This window comes from Drosophila erecta, unplaced genomic scaffold, assembly GCF_003286155.1.
Source record: "Drosophila erecta strain 14021-0224.00,06,07 unplaced genomic scaffold, DereRS2 tig00000000-arrow-pilon, whole genome shotgun sequence".
NCBI lineage: Eukaryota > Metazoa > Arthropoda > Insecta > Diptera > Drosophilidae > Drosophila > Drosophila erecta.
In genome coordinates this window covers 7,957,371-7,973,330 of record NW_020825194.1, presented here as the reverse complement: position 1 = coordinate 7,973,330, position 15,960 = coordinate 7,957,371, and the positions used below count along the sequence as shown (strand labels likewise).

The 15,960-nt window shown below is 45.4% G+C and overlaps 1 protein-coding gene across 1 annotated transcript; it reads left to right on the top strand.

The window, feature by feature from the left end:
• Nucleotides 1-9,937: 9,937 nt before the first annotated feature.
• On the top strand, nucleotides 9,938-15,626 carry LOC6554655 (acetylcholine receptor subunit alpha-like 2). The gene is made up of 7 exons (XM_001981943.3): nucleotides 9,938-10,789; nucleotides 11,630-11,784; nucleotides 11,923-12,103; nucleotides 12,984-13,143; nucleotides 13,310-13,895; nucleotides 14,179-14,380; nucleotides 15,295-15,626. Exons 1-7 carry the CDS (start codon nucleotides 10,547-10,549, stop codon nucleotides 15,487-15,489), a joined length of 1,722 nt encoding a protein of 573 aa, XP_001981979.1. The 5' UTR covers nucleotides 9,938-10,546; the 3' UTR covers nucleotides 15,490-15,626.
• Nucleotides 15,627-15,960: the final 334 nt, after the last annotated feature.

The following is a 15,960-nucleotide window of genomic DNA, read 5'->3' as shown; positions in this document are numbered from 1 at the left end:
CCCTTTGGGTTTATGGCTCGCAGGTTTGCTCCTGTCCAAGGACCCAAGCTGTATTGCTTAAATCACTGGCCTTATAAATAACTTATTTCGAGCTGAATTAAACGCACCCATATTATGTATGCACTGTGAATACACTCATATTCAATCAAACAGAAACCTTGCTAAAAACTTTGGCTCGCCGTTGAAGCGTGGAAAATGTTGCTACTATGCAAAACTGCATAATCATTAAATTTTAATTGGTTTTCATTTGTTTTTCCCTGTTTTGGTTGGTGGTCTTTCGCTCTATGTCCTGAACACCGCAACAAGCCGGAAAATGCCTTTTGGAAGCTGTAGAAAATGCAAATTCATTATTGGGTCTCGAGTGCGGTTAGTGTTTGTGGCTTTGGTGTCCTTTTTGCATTTCAGAACGGGGCTTTAAAGTTCATGGTTGATTAACTCATAAATAGCGAGTGTTGGCACATCCTGCTCTGCCATCCCCCTCGATGTCCCTCGTCCTTTTTGTGTGGTTCCCGGTGAATTTGAGCATGCATGAACAGGGCGCTGCCTCCTTAAAGCAAATTAAAATTTATTTAGTGGAAATATGTTTGCGAGCACTCAATATAGCAAATTTCACTGTTCTAAAAACAGCTCCCTCAAGTGCGCAACTATTTATTGTGTTGGCTTGTGGTTTTTTCAATAATCTCTTATGCTTCTGTGAGTTAAGCATTGATTTTTTCAGAGCTTAAAACAATTTATTTATTATAAAGCGTCAAGTGGGCATCCTTGAATGTATTATTTCAGCACCGCATACCACCTGCACGGCTATTTAAGCGAGGGCACTCCCGAATATATATATTCCGCTGCTCATCTGCTCGAGCACCTGCATTCCGGCAATTAAATGGGGCACAGTGCAAGTGGTTTTCTTCGGCGGAACCTTCAAGGGTCCACAGGAGGCGGCAAGTGGGCCTGGGAATTACAGGGCCATGATTGAAATTATTTCTGTGTAGTGCAGCACACATTCTGCCTTCTTATTTTGTATTTCTTTCTGTTTTTTATACCCACTGCTCGTAGAGTAAAAGGGTATACTAGATTCGTTGAAAAGTATGTAACAGGCAGAAGGAAACGTTTCCCAACATATGAAGTATACATATTCTTGATCAGGATCAATAGCCGATCTGGCCTATATAGCATTCTATATTGTTCTAAACTCCATAACTCATCTTATCTTATTCGGACTTTGAAGTGGCATACCTCTAAATGTTTCTGGAGCAATTCTCTAATAATCTGCATTCAAATATAGAATTTTATTTTTTTTCAATTTTTTTTTCATTTTCTTGATGTTATAATGTTGGAGAAATTCACAAAAATCAAGATATGTCCCAGGGCTGAAGTTCTAAAGTCCATAACTCAACCTATATTAATCGGATTTTGAAGTGGCATACCTCTAAATGTTTCTGGAGCAATTCTCTAAAAATCTGCATTCAAATTTCAAAATTTATTTTTTTTTCAATTTTTTTGTCATTTCCTTGATGTTATAATGTTGTAGAAATTCACAAAAATCAAGATATGTCCCAGGGCTGAAGTTCTAAAGTCCATATCTACCGATATTCCAGTAAAATGTTAATATTTCTCGTTTGCACTTTCACTAGCTGAGTAACAGGTATCTGATAGTCGGGGAACTCGACTATGGCATTCTGTCTTGTTTTTTTTGTTGTACTTTTTTGTGCATTTTGGTGTACGTATATACGTACATTTGTTTGGGACCTGGGCCAACAAATGAGGGGCAGGAGCAGATCCTGCAGAAAGCCTGCCCTAGAGCTGCACAAGTACATACAGCGAGAAATGCACTCAGCTGCTTGAAAACAATTTTACACGGGATTATGAGTGGGCGGATTGGAGGACGGGATGGATGGATGAAGGGCCGACCTGCTGAGGGGCGTGGCAGCTGAGGATGGGTCAGCTAATAAAGCGCCACTCGGTACAGGCTGCCTGGAAGCCATTGAGTGCAGTGTATACTCCTGCTTACTTGTTGCATAATATTTTCCTTTTTATTAGCTGCACGCCAGGGGCGAGCAGCTCTGAAAAGTATGCTACAAGCTGACCTCCACCTTATCCGCTTTGCCATCTCGGGGATTTGCCTTAAATCTTCAAATGCTTTTTCAAGCTGATTGCTCCAGTTGGAGGGCTGAGGGTAATGAAATGTTTTAGGCTAATACAATTTAATGTTTTGCCAGGGAAAGGAGTCTCCGTGGCGGCAAGGACATGCCGTGGTGGATGCAGCAAATGCGATTGCAAGACAAGTTGCCAGCTGGCAATTCTCCTTAATCAGCAGACCGCCCGTGCACGTGAGCGCCCTCTGGCGTGGCGAATTGTTGAAGCATTACTTTGGCAAAGAAATTGAAATTGCCAACGCCACACACACACAACCACACACACACACACACACCGAATGCACTGAAAGCAGCTCGAGAAAACCGGAAAAAAGAACTATCTAAAATATTTGCACACAAATTAATTTCTTTCAGCTACACTTTTCCCATGCCTCGTTTTCCCCTTGCTATTTGATTTTCATTTCAGATACGGCTACGGAAATCCGCTCACACCAGCACACACGCACACAGACACACGTGTTCAAATCGAGCAACTCAAACAATGGTCCGCCTTTGTACATTACTCATACGTACCATTGGCCGCACACTTTTCAATTATCAATTGCAAACGCTTGTCCAAATATTGATATGGCCAAAACTTGATAATCGAAATTCCCCCAGTCATTGTGTGGAAATCTGAGACAGCAATATTTGCACTAATCGCACAAAACTTCCTCGGGGCTTGAAGTGAAGTGAAGGGCAGGGCAGGGCAGGGCAGGGATTTTCAATTATTTTTGCAAGACATTTAGTTTAATATTTAAACTGCACGTACCATAAATTTGAAGCACCAGGAAATGCTGCTCTCATATGCAAATGAACTGCTGGCACTACAATGGTTTCAATTATTGTCGAGGATTCGAGGCAACCGCTCGACAACTCCGCCTATTAAAATCAAACTAATTAGAACTGCAACTGTGGCAGCTCGGCTTCGTTATAATTAGTGGAAGTGGAATGGAATAGCAGGCAGCTGCAGCAGGAGCAGGGGCAAGGAAAAACCCAGGGGAAAAGCCACGAAAAATTGTTTGATAACAAACATTTTGCAGCTTAAGGAATTTCTGCAAAACAATTGCCGAACTAAGCGCAACCACAGCACAAACACTTTGGCACTTTGGCCGGGTCGAAGAGGGGGGCAGGCGGGCGGGGTGCGGGGCGGGGAAAATAGCACATAACCAAACAAAACAGACAAAATTCTGTGGAAGTTAAGCCAACAAGTTATAAAATACTCGAACAAGCCGGCATACAGATGCAAGTGCACAGCCATTGCACACAGATACGCGCACAGATACAAAGACAGCCATACAGCCGCACATCCACAAAGCACCACTGCACACCGAGGGCAAACAATAAACAGCAAGTGCAGAAAGTATGAAACGGAAATTCTGCATTTGACATAAACGCCAAAAGCACGCACTCCGACACCCGAGCAAAAGCAAACAAAATCAAAATCCAATCCAAATGCGCCTTAAGTCGAGTAGGGAATACTCTCATCGCGGGTATTTCGGAATTCAAAATTCTGCGTCTAAGTCATTCAGGTCTAAGTCATCTTATATAGTCTATGAATCGAACAATATGTTTTTTGCAAGAACGGTTTTGAAGATCACATGGAATGTTGCTTATTCTAGAAGAAAGAACTACTTCATAACTTCCCTGCAATCTCCGTCACAATGTCCCTTTAAAATCCACTTATGGTTCGAAATTCACTATTCAAAATTAGTTACAAATCCGATCGCTCAGCTAATAAATCCGCACAAGCGGCTTTACAACAAAGTGATAGAGAATGGAATTGCCAAATGGATTCGGCTGCCACGGAACGAAGCCTGCAGTGCACTGATGCCAAGCAGTTGGTAGGAAAATCTCAGAAGGAAACAGAAACTGGCTGCTAAAATTTGGAAAGCGTTTCGCACTGATTTTCATTGGGTTACTATGGCAGGCTCGCATTTGGAAGGCAAGAGACTTTGTTTTTGGGATTTTTGGCCCATCTGCATCAAACTGGATATCCTCGAGTTTTCGCTTTGCATTTTGCGTTTTTCGGCAGAATCTTTTCATACTATCTTTCCATTTTTTTGTATTTTTTTTTGTTTCGGTTGGAGGAACGAGTTGGGTGCTGGTTTTGTTTTCTGCAGCTCGTGCCTAGTGCAATCTGGCATTCTGCATTGGCATCGCATTGTTCTCACGGCTCAAGTGGCAGGCAGCCTGTGGCTTAAAATATAAAAATTGATGCCAAGTGCAGGCCTTGCTGGGCCGCCTTACACATTTCCATTTTCCATTTGCTCGGGTCTTTGGTTTTCGGTTTTTATTTGGGTTTTTACCCCTTTGTTGCTGGCGACTAATGGGTGTCAACGCTTGAATGCAATTTGGAGCATATTTGGTGGTGCATGCGGTGCTTTTTGCGGTCTTTGTTTTCGGTGTTTTGCGCCTGCTGCAAGGATAAAAGCTTTTGGTGAATGGCAACCGCTTGCGGTTATCATATGTCAATCAATACGCTGATGACTAATGGATGGCAGCCAGCCAAAATCAATGTCAGGCCAATTTACAGACAATTTCATAAGCGGAATTGACGTCAAGACGCGCGTACGCACATAAATCACAGGGAACAGCAACAGGACGAAGGAGACAGGAACCTGAGCAGCGCCACCTGCCCAACGAATGGCATTCAATCAAGTCAAGTCAGGCCTCATCTCCCAGTCCCCCTCCGCCCAGCGAAAGTCCCTGCCGAAATAACAATAAAAGCGAGTGGCCGCAATAATGTACCCAACGCACCCACCATATTGATGACGATGACAGTGAATTTGCGAAGGGATCCCGCGTATATATTGACATCCATAAAATCCAAGACGGCGCAATTAAAACTTTGAGATCTGTGCCGGATTTATGCATTTACTTGGATTTCTGTCAATTTGTATAAATTTTTTATGATAATGAAGCGCAAATATTTCAAGAGCAAACGACAAAAGCCGAGTCGCATAAGATAATGTACTACATATACATATATACAAGTATATATCTAGAAGAGGGACTGAAACAATGGAGGGTACCACTGGTCATAAAGACGACAACGTGGCGCTGCTAACAACGAACCGGAAACAGGAAATGCCAAGTGGCAGTGCCAAGATGGAGGACAAAAGAGAGAGAGATAGGTTAGCCATGAAATGCTGGGTAAATTGAGTGCTCAAACGAAGTTGGCAAAACATTTACCAAGAGTTGCCGAACTAGAGCACCCTAAATATTCCTCGGATAATGAAGCAAGTGTGACAAATTGTTGATTTTCTTTCAAAATTGACTTAGACAAAGATAGATGCCCTCCTCCATTGCTATTAAATCTATTCTGCTCTATTTATGGCCATCAAATCATTAGACCCACTGCCCGCCCACAATTGTACCAGTTAATTTTGTTTGCATGTTTTGCAGCGACTTTGGCAAATCGCAGGCAGGGCATTTCGCACAGACGACGAGGCGGTGAAAGTGCTGATGATGACAACGACAATGAGTCCTGGGTCCTGGAGCAAGAACTTGACAAAGTATTCATAGTAAAACGCGCGCTCAAAGCGAGACAGCGAAACTTGTCATTGCAAAGTTGCTAAGTCAGAAGCCTGATGACTTTGTGTCACTCGCACTCGGCAGACACTGAAAGAAATAAATACTTACATGTTGTATACATAGGCATACGCTTGTTCTAGTTACATCCAAACAGCACAGAAAGTATCTCGGTATATATTTATATTTTAAGGTTTTTTTTGGATAAATTTAGATGTTGGCTTTAAAACCCTTTCTTTTGGTATTTCGAATTCAGCCGCGCTGCTTTCTTTCAGTGCATCCAACTCGCTCTTTCTTCGTTTTGACAAAACTGTGTGGGCGTGTACATGAGCTTGAGCTGATGGGCGTGGCAGCTGCTGGTGCCGCTGCAAAATATTATAATAATAATATTATTATATTATTTGCTGCTGCCTGAGTTGGTTGGCCAGAACTTTGTCGGTTGCTCAACGGGCGGTTCAACTTAAATCCAAATCACATACACAGCCAAAGCATCAAGTTAAGCCAGCCATACAAAAATTCAAGTACGAACCGCCAAGTCATCACCCTAAGGGCCACACACACCCACACACACACACACCCAGTTACACTTACGTTTACAGCCACTGTGGCATACGAACGCTAATGGCAAATTAGATTGCGCATACGCCTCGTTTGCACTCGAATTCCCTTTGATTTGCGAACGCGAAATCACGAAATTCACACGACTGCGAGAAAGCAAACTAATGCGCAATTAATGACATCCGCTTAGCGGCCCAAAAACTATGCAACATTTTTATGTCGAGCGGCAATTTTACGGCGCCATAAACACGCCACCAATGGGCGTATAATTCCTACTCCATTTTCAGCACGACTTGTCGCTGCCCATCATAAAACCCGGTATCTTCATTAATTGACCAAAAGACCCGAGAACCGGCAGTGTTCTCGCCCCTGGCTTTGATTTTCTTGCTCCCAGGTTTGTTTTTGTCTTTTTATTTTGGTTTTCGGCGCGATTCACGCGAAAATGCCATTAAATTGATGGGTCGCCGGAGCTTGCACGATTCCACAGTCGGCACAAACAATTAAAATTGTTATAAAAATGTTATATGCAGGTTGGTGGCCTCTCGTCCTGGCGGTCCATCTCGTCCGTTCGTCCTTTCGTCGCTTGTCGCCTGTCGCCTGTCGATCTGGACAGTGCTGATAAAAGCAAACGGCTCTTAAACGTGTCAACAATGGGCACGACAAGCGCAGCAGCCTCGAATTGATGAACAAAGGACTGTGCAGGCTCCAAATGCCGCCCCCTCCCCCTTCCCCCCTCCCACTGCCAACCCGTCCGCGTTGACAAATTTTTTTGGAGAGGGTTGCGCGCTACAGATTTTCGCAATCAGTTTTATGTTGTTCAAGTGGCAGGCAAGCGCTCATTGTGATTGGCCTGCCATGGCCAAAAACAAGCCACCGAACTCGCATGTATACAGCATAGTTTAAGCACTGCAAGAAATACATACCGAATATGCATCATATGTTATCGTTATCATATTGGTAACCCATGCTTTCGAACTGTAATTGGCAAACTATTAGTAAAGTGTACAGCTGTAAGCTTGTGTGTTATTTCAGCAAACTTTGCACTTATTTATCACTGTGCATGTACATATCTGTTGTTTCAGTGGGGGGAGATTTATATAGAGACACCAAACAGTTTTGCGATTAATTTCTGGCCAAAAGCAGGAAAACGTTGGTTGTTGCCGCTGGTGTGGCTGCCATAAAAGTTAGATAAATGGTACGAATATAGACAAAAACTTTCGATCACGCAGCCACGCACGCATTTTATGGAGGGGCGAATTCGACTGACTTTTCAGGGGCTCGAGGGGATCGAAAGGGGATCGAAAGAGGCTTGGAAGTTGGTCCAAAGGGGGTCGAGAGCGGGTCTCTGGTCGCGGCTTTGTCAGATTTTGAAGTGGCAAGCCAAAAACCAAGAGCAGGCCAAGTGGAGCGACTGCCGATTATTTATAGTTGAGAAACTTTTGTCATTTACGTTCGAAAATTTAAATTTTAATTGAGTTTCCTTGCAATCAGGAAGTGGGGCCAGCGCGGATGGGGGACCAGGCTGAGGTCCTTAGGTCAGGAGCTAGTTGCGAGTCCAAAAGTCAGGTGTTTGGCTAAACTTTAACTTTGCCGCCTGATGGGCTGATGGGCTGAGCTTTGTTATTGAAAATGTTTTGTTAACTTATTCATTGAAAATGACGGGCAATGCTGATATAAGTTATGACATCAAAGATTTAATTTCAGCCAGACTGACAGAACCAGCAGCTCGGATTGATGGCACCTGTATATCTAGGGTATATCAAAGTCAATTCACAGCCGACCCATTTTCCTTGTTGATTTACCAGGCTGAAGTGCAGAGAGCAAAACTTTTCTCGCTGTTGTTGCTAAAATACCGCAATACAGAAGAAAAAAAAGGCATCTAGCATCAACTCAAATAGTAAAAAAGCAAAATAAAAATAAAACTTTGAGTTGCAAACAAGCTAAAAATTGTTGTTTGCCATTGTGGCAAACGCTGGTTGTTGTAATTTTGATTGCTTTGTTATGTGGAGAAGTGGGCGCCGAGTGTGGGTGGCAATAAAACGTGAGGATGCCTCCAATCCGCTCCATTCCCCTCCATTCCCCTCCATTCCGCTCCATTCGAGACCCTCAAACATGCGAGTATTCAAACATGTGTAACTCGTCGAAATAGGTTGGCTAATGAAAGCAATAACAACCGTCGGAGGGAGCAACTGTATCAGCAGCCCATTCAAATGAGGCTCAAACAAAGCATATAAATAAAAAGGGTGGCCACGAAAACAGCAATAAAGCAGCTAATAGACTAGATTAAAGTTGTTCCGCCAGCAGGCGCATAAATTGCTCATTGAATCTTTTCTTTTTGGCAGAAGTGAAAACGCTGATGCCACCAATTTGGCCCCAAAGCGAAAAAAGCGAGCTACAAATGCCAGCTAAAAATGCCTTCAATGACCGTAAGCCATAAAACACACGCGGCTCAATGGCGGCACGGCCAAATGACAGAGTTCATGTATCATTATGGATTCTGCCGGAACTTACAGCCAAACACTGACCAACAGGGCAAATAAACCCCAAACCAAATGGACTCCATCTTGCAGCTCCACAAGCTACAGTTTAGTTTGGTTCCATATGACTGTGTTGAAATTAAATTTCTCTACAAACACAACACACATTTTTTTGCCAAACTATGTGACACAGTAAAAATGAAACCTTAATTCCCTTAAATCAGCGGCGATGAAAACATGTTAATTTCAATTAACCATTCGAAAAGCTGTTAAATTCAATCATTTTCAATATGCGGTAATTAAATTTAGCCAGCTAAAGGTAGTCAGGCTGGCCACACCGCATTATGGAATGAATGGCTCGGCTGGTTTTCAACACGCCAAACGCATTACAGGCAACAAGGGTGGGGAATTCAGCAGCCGGCAGATAGAAATACAAGTATGGGTGGCAGAAACCAAACCGAAACCACAGAAACAACTCAAAATCGCAATATGACACATATGTGAACAGACGTTGCAAAATGCCAAACGAAACGAAATGCAAAACCGAGCTCAACCAACACCCATGCAGAAGGCAAAAAGTGTAGCCAGCATTGCAGCGCTAAACATGCAAAGTGCACAAGTGCTGATAGCAGTGTGCGTGTGTGTGTGTGTGTGTGCCTTGATGTATGAGTGTGCGCGTGTGTGTGTGGAGCCTGGACGAATGCATGTTAACGTAGATTTTAACGAATGTTGACAATTACGAAAAATTTGGTTTCTGGTTAAACGAAATGTGGGTCCAACGTGGCGTATGAGTGTTTGCCAAGTGTGCAGCGGTATGTGTACACATGTACACGGTTAAAGTTTTCCCTGCCTGTCCTCATATTTTTTTCCCGATTTTCCCAAATTTTTTTTTGCGTAAGTGTGTGCTGGGAGTATTTGTGGGGAATTTTTTTGGGCTGTGGCTCGCCGGAATCGCGGGAGAGAGCCCCAAAAATATGTACGGTCAAAAGAGCACCGAGCCAGGCTGGAGTTGTAATGGAGCCTGAGTCTTTGAGGGATTAACCCATCGAAGAGCGCGTCTGGCAGAGTCCGCCGAGCATCCCGCCTAGAGTATGTGTCGAAGAGAGGCGCCGTCTAGGGCTTGGCTTTACTGTGTGTAACAGGATGCGGCTCTCGCAGGATAACAGGGTGAACGCGAAAGGCGCAGGCGCTGCGCAGCATCTGCGGATGCCACATTCCGATGAAAATTCAGCCGGCGACAAAGCTACAAAACGGAGGCTGCCAGAGGTCCTGGCCAGGCTACAAAAACAAAACGCGCGTCAGTACGAATCCTGTGAATATCTATGCAGGACACCACGGAGCGGGGCCCAAAGGCTCGTTGAAAACCAGTGATAGTCCGCTTAAAACTGCACACAAAAATCTGAAAAAATCTGAAAAAATTCGTCAACAAGTTCGCGTATTTTTCCAAATTTTTAAGCACAACATTTAGTTGCTGAAAGTTACAAAAAAAAACATTTAAATAAGTTAAGGCGGCCGGAGCAAAAACAAAATCAGCTGCCTGGGCGCAGCGGCTTCAGCTGCTCAACCAGTGCGCCGAATCGGGAATCAGTTAGCAGCAGCGAGACTTGGAGACTTGTAAACACTTTTAGGCCATGTGCTAAAAGCCAGCCACTCGCTCTGCCCCACGAACTGCGTCAGAGATTGAGCAGCAAGGGGCAACCAAGCACCCAAGGCGGGCAGAAAGGTAAACAAAAACCTGTGCGCGTGTTTTGTGCATCAATAAAACACCGGCACACCGCCCACGCCGCACGACGTCAAGGTCCTCCTTGGTTTTTCTTTTGGTTGTGTTTTCTCCGCCGTGACGTCACCATGGCTCCTGGCTGCCCACGCCGCCCCACCGCCCTGCTCGCCCACATCTGGCGCCACTGCAAGCCGCTCTGCCTGCTCCTGGTGCTCCTGCTCCTCTGCGAGACCGTTCAGGCGAATCCGGACGCCAAGCGCCTCTACGACGATCTGCTGAGCAACTACAATCGCCTCATCCGACCCGTGAGCAATAACACGGACACGGTGCTGGTCAAGCTGGGCCTCCGGCTGTCCCAACTCATCGATTTGGTAAGCACGATTAATTGATATAATCATCGAAGTTCTGGGGGGGAATTTTTTAATTAAGCTCAACCGCCCGCGTTTCGCTACATTTGCTGGCAAAGAAAAGAAAGCAACAAGAAATGCGTAAAAGTCGCCAGCAAGTTTCAGCCGCTCGTAAATAAAAAATGCAAAACCATAAACAGCAACAAATGGGGCGCATCGAGAGCTGGCCATAATGAAAGACCAAGGAAAGTTAAAATTACTGAACAAGAAGAAGCGTAATTCTAATATGCTGTGTATACCCTATATTAAAGTGGCATATTTCAATTCGCAACATCTACTTTATTCCCGTCAGCACTGGTTGCCTTGCACCAGCAGAACAGATAAATGGCTGGCATTTCTCAAAAAACTTCGGACGAACGGGGAGCACTAGATTTTTATAACATTACACTTCAACATTTCATTACATGGAGGGGATCCTTGCCTGCGCTTGCTTAAAGTTGCCCCGGCCAAGTCATTTGTCAGCCGGCAGAGACTGCAATTCCGGCTGCAGGGCCGCCACCAGAAGGCTTAAAAGGTAATAAAACATGCCGAAAAGGGAAAGAAGCCGTAAGCTGACAGCAAAAAGCACATTAGCCGCGGCGACCGGTTGGCCGGGACGAGAAGTGCAAATGATATAAAGAAGCGTCTGGGCACAGAACGGAAAAAAAACTGTGGGGGGAAAATGAATAAAATGCAAATCCCACTTGATGCATGGCTGGGCCTTATTCCCCCAGCTCCCCCAACTCCTCCAACTCCACTCCGTTTCCCCACACACTTTTTGCGGCTTGTAGAGCTTGCAGTATATTCGAGCTTAATTCTTTGCAGAATCTCAAAGATCAAATTCTAACGACCAACGTGTGGCTGGAGCACGAGTGGCAGGATCATAAATTCAAGTGGGATCCCTCGGAGTACGGCGGCGTCACCGAGCTTTATGTGCCCTCCGAGCACATCTGGCTGCCCGACATTGTGCTCTACAACAAGTGAGTAGTGGGAAAAGGACATGGAACAAATAAATGCACATTTGAAGACCACATTTGTAAACTATAGGAAAACATAAGCTTCCATTTCTCAGAGTTCCCAAGTCAAAGCTTTTTTCCATTACAATCTGGTTCCCTTAGTGCCGATGGCGAGTACGTGGTCACCACCATGACGAAGGCCATCCTCCACTACACCGGCAAAGTGGTGTGGACTCCGCCGGCCATCTTCAAGTCCAGCTGCGAGATTGATGTGCGCTACTTTCCCTTCGATCAGCAGACCTGCTTCATGAAGTTCGGCTCCTGGACCTACGACGGCGATCAGGTGAGTGGGGGCGTCATTGTCTGCTATCTGCTATCTGCTGCCAGTGCCATGCAAGTTGGGCTCTAGATAAATGGGCGTGGCCAGCGATTTATGGCCCACCATTTATCTGAGAGATAAGGAGATGAGGTAGCGACTTACACGCCTAAGACGCGGTAAGAACATCGAAAAGGCGTCGTTGGCGTCTCGCAGATTAAAATGTGAGAAATTGTAAAAGTGTAATTGAAACTTGTCTAACCGCTGCACACTCACACACACACTGTAGCTGAAAGGGAGCGCCACTTACTCACACAGAGGCACTCGACTGTGTGTGTCGCTGTCATAAAAATGCGCGGCCATAAATTAAGCCAAAGTGCGACTTCCACCCATTCCAAGCAGCTTCCGTTTCCGCTGACCCTTCGCAGTTCAGCAAAGAGGGACAGGTGCACTTAGAAAAATATCAAGTCGCTTATCTTGGAGTAGGAGCATTTGAAATTGGAAACCCCCTTAAGGACGAACTATAAATTTAAAACTAATAAGATGTGTTTAATGACAACAGATAAGTTAAAAGCAAATTTTCTGGAGGGCAACCAGAAGAATCTCTCTCTGTGTTACATTCCACTCGAATGCCACTCGATTTTTTCTGAGTGCTGGGATGGGTTTTGGGACTGCCAACGGAACAGAGCTCTTTTTCACCGGGCGTTCGTCAACGCATTTAAATTTCGCTACTCTTTTAACGACTGCACTTGGGCTGCGGGTCCCCTGGCTGGAGGAGATTGGGAGGAGATTGGAGGGATTGGGATGCGCCGGGTGGCGATGTCACGGCAAGCGGCAGTGAGCCGGACAAAAGGCAAAGGACCGTAACTTTAAGGGCTCCATCAACGGGGCTTTGCTCGATTCACAGATCGATTTGAAGCACATCAGCCAGAAGAACGACAAGGATAACAAGGTGGAGATAGGCATCGACCTGCGGGAGTACTATCCCAGTGTGGAGTGGGACATCCTTGGCGTTCCGGCTGAGCGGCACGAGAAGTACTATCCCTGCTGTGCCGAACCGTATCCGGGTGAGTTTAGTGGAGTTTAAAGCTTCCCATCGCCAGCAATTACGCGAAAGCTCTACCCAAACTCATCCCCTGAAAAATATCCCTTTCCCCCTTTCCCAACACACTTGTATCCCACTTCTCGCGCGACTCTTGGACTTGTGGCTGCTTCACTGGCTGGACTATTTAGATATCTTCTTCAACATCACCCTGAGGCGGAAGACTCTCTTCTACACGGTCAACCTGATCATTCCCTGTGTGGGCATCTCCTATCTTTCGGTGCTGGTCTTCTACCTGCCCGCTGATTCCGGCGAGAAGATTGCCCTGTGCATCAGCATCCTCCTGTCGCAAACCATGTTCTTTTTGCTCATATCGGAGATTATACCCTCGACGTCGCTGGCACTGCCGCTACTGGGAAAATATCTGCTGTTCACCATGTTGCTGGTTGGGCTGAGTGTGGTCATCACGATTATCATACTGAACATACACTACCGGAAGCCGAGTACCCACAAGATGCGCCCCTGGATTAGGTCCTTCTTCATCAAGAGATTGCCGAAGCTCCTGCTGATGCGCGTGCCCAAGGACCTGCTGCGTGACCTGGCGGCCAACAAGATCAACTACGGCCTCAAGTTCAGCAAGACCAAGTTCGGACAGGCGCTGATGGACGAGATGCAAATGAACTCCGGCGGCTCCAGTCCGGACTCCCTGCGGCGGATGCAAGGTCGAGTGGGTGCGGGTGGGTGCAATGGCATGCACGTGACCACGGCTACGAACAGGTGAGTTATGCTAACGAGCTTGGCGGTAAATAAACCAACTTGAGTCTAAACAAAACTAGAACATGTACAGCAATAATACGAGGTTCAACTCAATAAATTACTAAAGATAACTCACTTTCGCCATATTCACAATCTTGATAATATTTTATATGATTTTGTATAAAAAGCGCGAAACGAAGTAAGAGTTGCACTTTGCGATGGACCCATTAATGATTTCTGAGCCCCGCATGCTTGCACATCCTGTAACAAGGACACGTGATGACCTCTCATCCCGAACTTACAGATTCAGCGGCTTGGTGGGGGCTTTGGGCGGCGGACTGAGCACCCTGAGCGGCTACAACGGACTGCCATCGGTGCTATCGGGATTGGACGACTCTTTGAGCGATGTGGCCGCACGCAAGAAGTATCCTTTCGAGCTGGAAAAGGCCATCCACAACGTCATGTTCATACAGCACCACATGCAGCGGCAGGACGAGTTCAATGCGGTGAGTCCGGCAGCTGATTGAATTTTTAATTGGAAATTCCATTTGTCCACGGGCGTAGCCGTAGAATGAAACCGCAAAAATCGCTTTGGCCGATGATGTCGTCCACCTATCCGGAGGCGCTCGTTCATCCGTACTGGTCAGTGGCCACTGGTCGCCCTTGGCACTGATCTCCAGGAAGGCACTTGCTTTTCCTTTTGCCAACTTATTTAAGCTTTTGCCATATTTGCACTTAAAGACTCGAACCGGCAAATCCACTTTTAATTGCTTTTGTTCAATTGACTGGCAGTTGGCCACCTCCCACCAATCGAGCCACTTCATCTCTTCATCGGCGGTTTCAGCAAAACGTTTCAATCAAACCCCGAATGTTCTTTGTTGTGCGATTGCGGCGTCTGGTCTCCACGAGTTTTTCCCCCATGGCCCCCATTCATTGCTTTTGGCCCTTTTGAGCCATTTATTTTTTCGGGCCTTGCTTTGCTGGTGCTGCGCTTTCGCTCTTTGATTGATAACCGAACTGATGCCGGGCATAAGTAGATTAAGCGAAGTGCTTAATGAAAGCCAATCGCTCAAAGTGTGGGCTTAAAGCGCAATTAAGCCTCCTGCATGCGGGCAACTTCAAATTGGATGGCAGCCAAAAGCGAAAAAATGTTTTTTCATATAAACACAAGCATGATTTTTGCTCTTGTTGAACATGTTATTCAGCAAAGTTCATTGCAATCATATTTAATAATTCAACTTTATATAAAGTGTGCATAATTGAAATAAATTCGTTTTGGATATACGATTATACACGTACATCCACTAACAATGTGCTCCTTTTGATTTATTATCGCATTTTCGGATTTTCGGATTTCTGATTTCGTATGCATTTTTTAATCACCTTTAACCATTTGGCACTTAACCATTTCCACTTACAGGAAGATCAGGATTGGGGCTTCGTGGCCATGGTCATGGATCGCCTGTTCCTCTGGCTCTTTATGATCGCATCCTTGGTGGGCACATTTGTGATCCTGGGCGAGGCTCCATCGCTGTATGACGACACCAAGGCCATTGATGTTCAGCTCTCCGATGTTGCCAAGCAAATCTACAATCTAACCGAGAAGAAGAATTAAATTCAAGAGAACATAGGCTTAAGACAACCTTCCTAGTTTAATGCAATGTTTTAGCAAATTGATGCGAATGAAAATTAAAACACGCTATAATAAAATCGTTGGCCCCAAAGCAGCCAAGCAAAATGCTGAAATGCAAAGCGCTCTTTTCACTCTGCATGCCAGGAAGGTTAAAGCAAAAATTATTACAAGAAAAATGCTAGCGAAAATACTCGTACGTAAGAGGAAGCCAACGGCTTTGGCCACAACTACACACACACACCCACACACGCGCCACGCCCCCTTTTCACCGCCCAGTTTCCCCGGTGGCTGTCAAAACTATTTGCCAAGCATGTGTATCCAACAGCCAGCTGCTGCATCCTGTTCCTCCCCTGCCCTGCTCCTCGGTTTCCATGGATTCGAGTAGGAAAGCATGCCTGGCCTTTTATTTGATAACTGGAAAATTAACCTTTTGAAAATGCGGCAAATGCACAG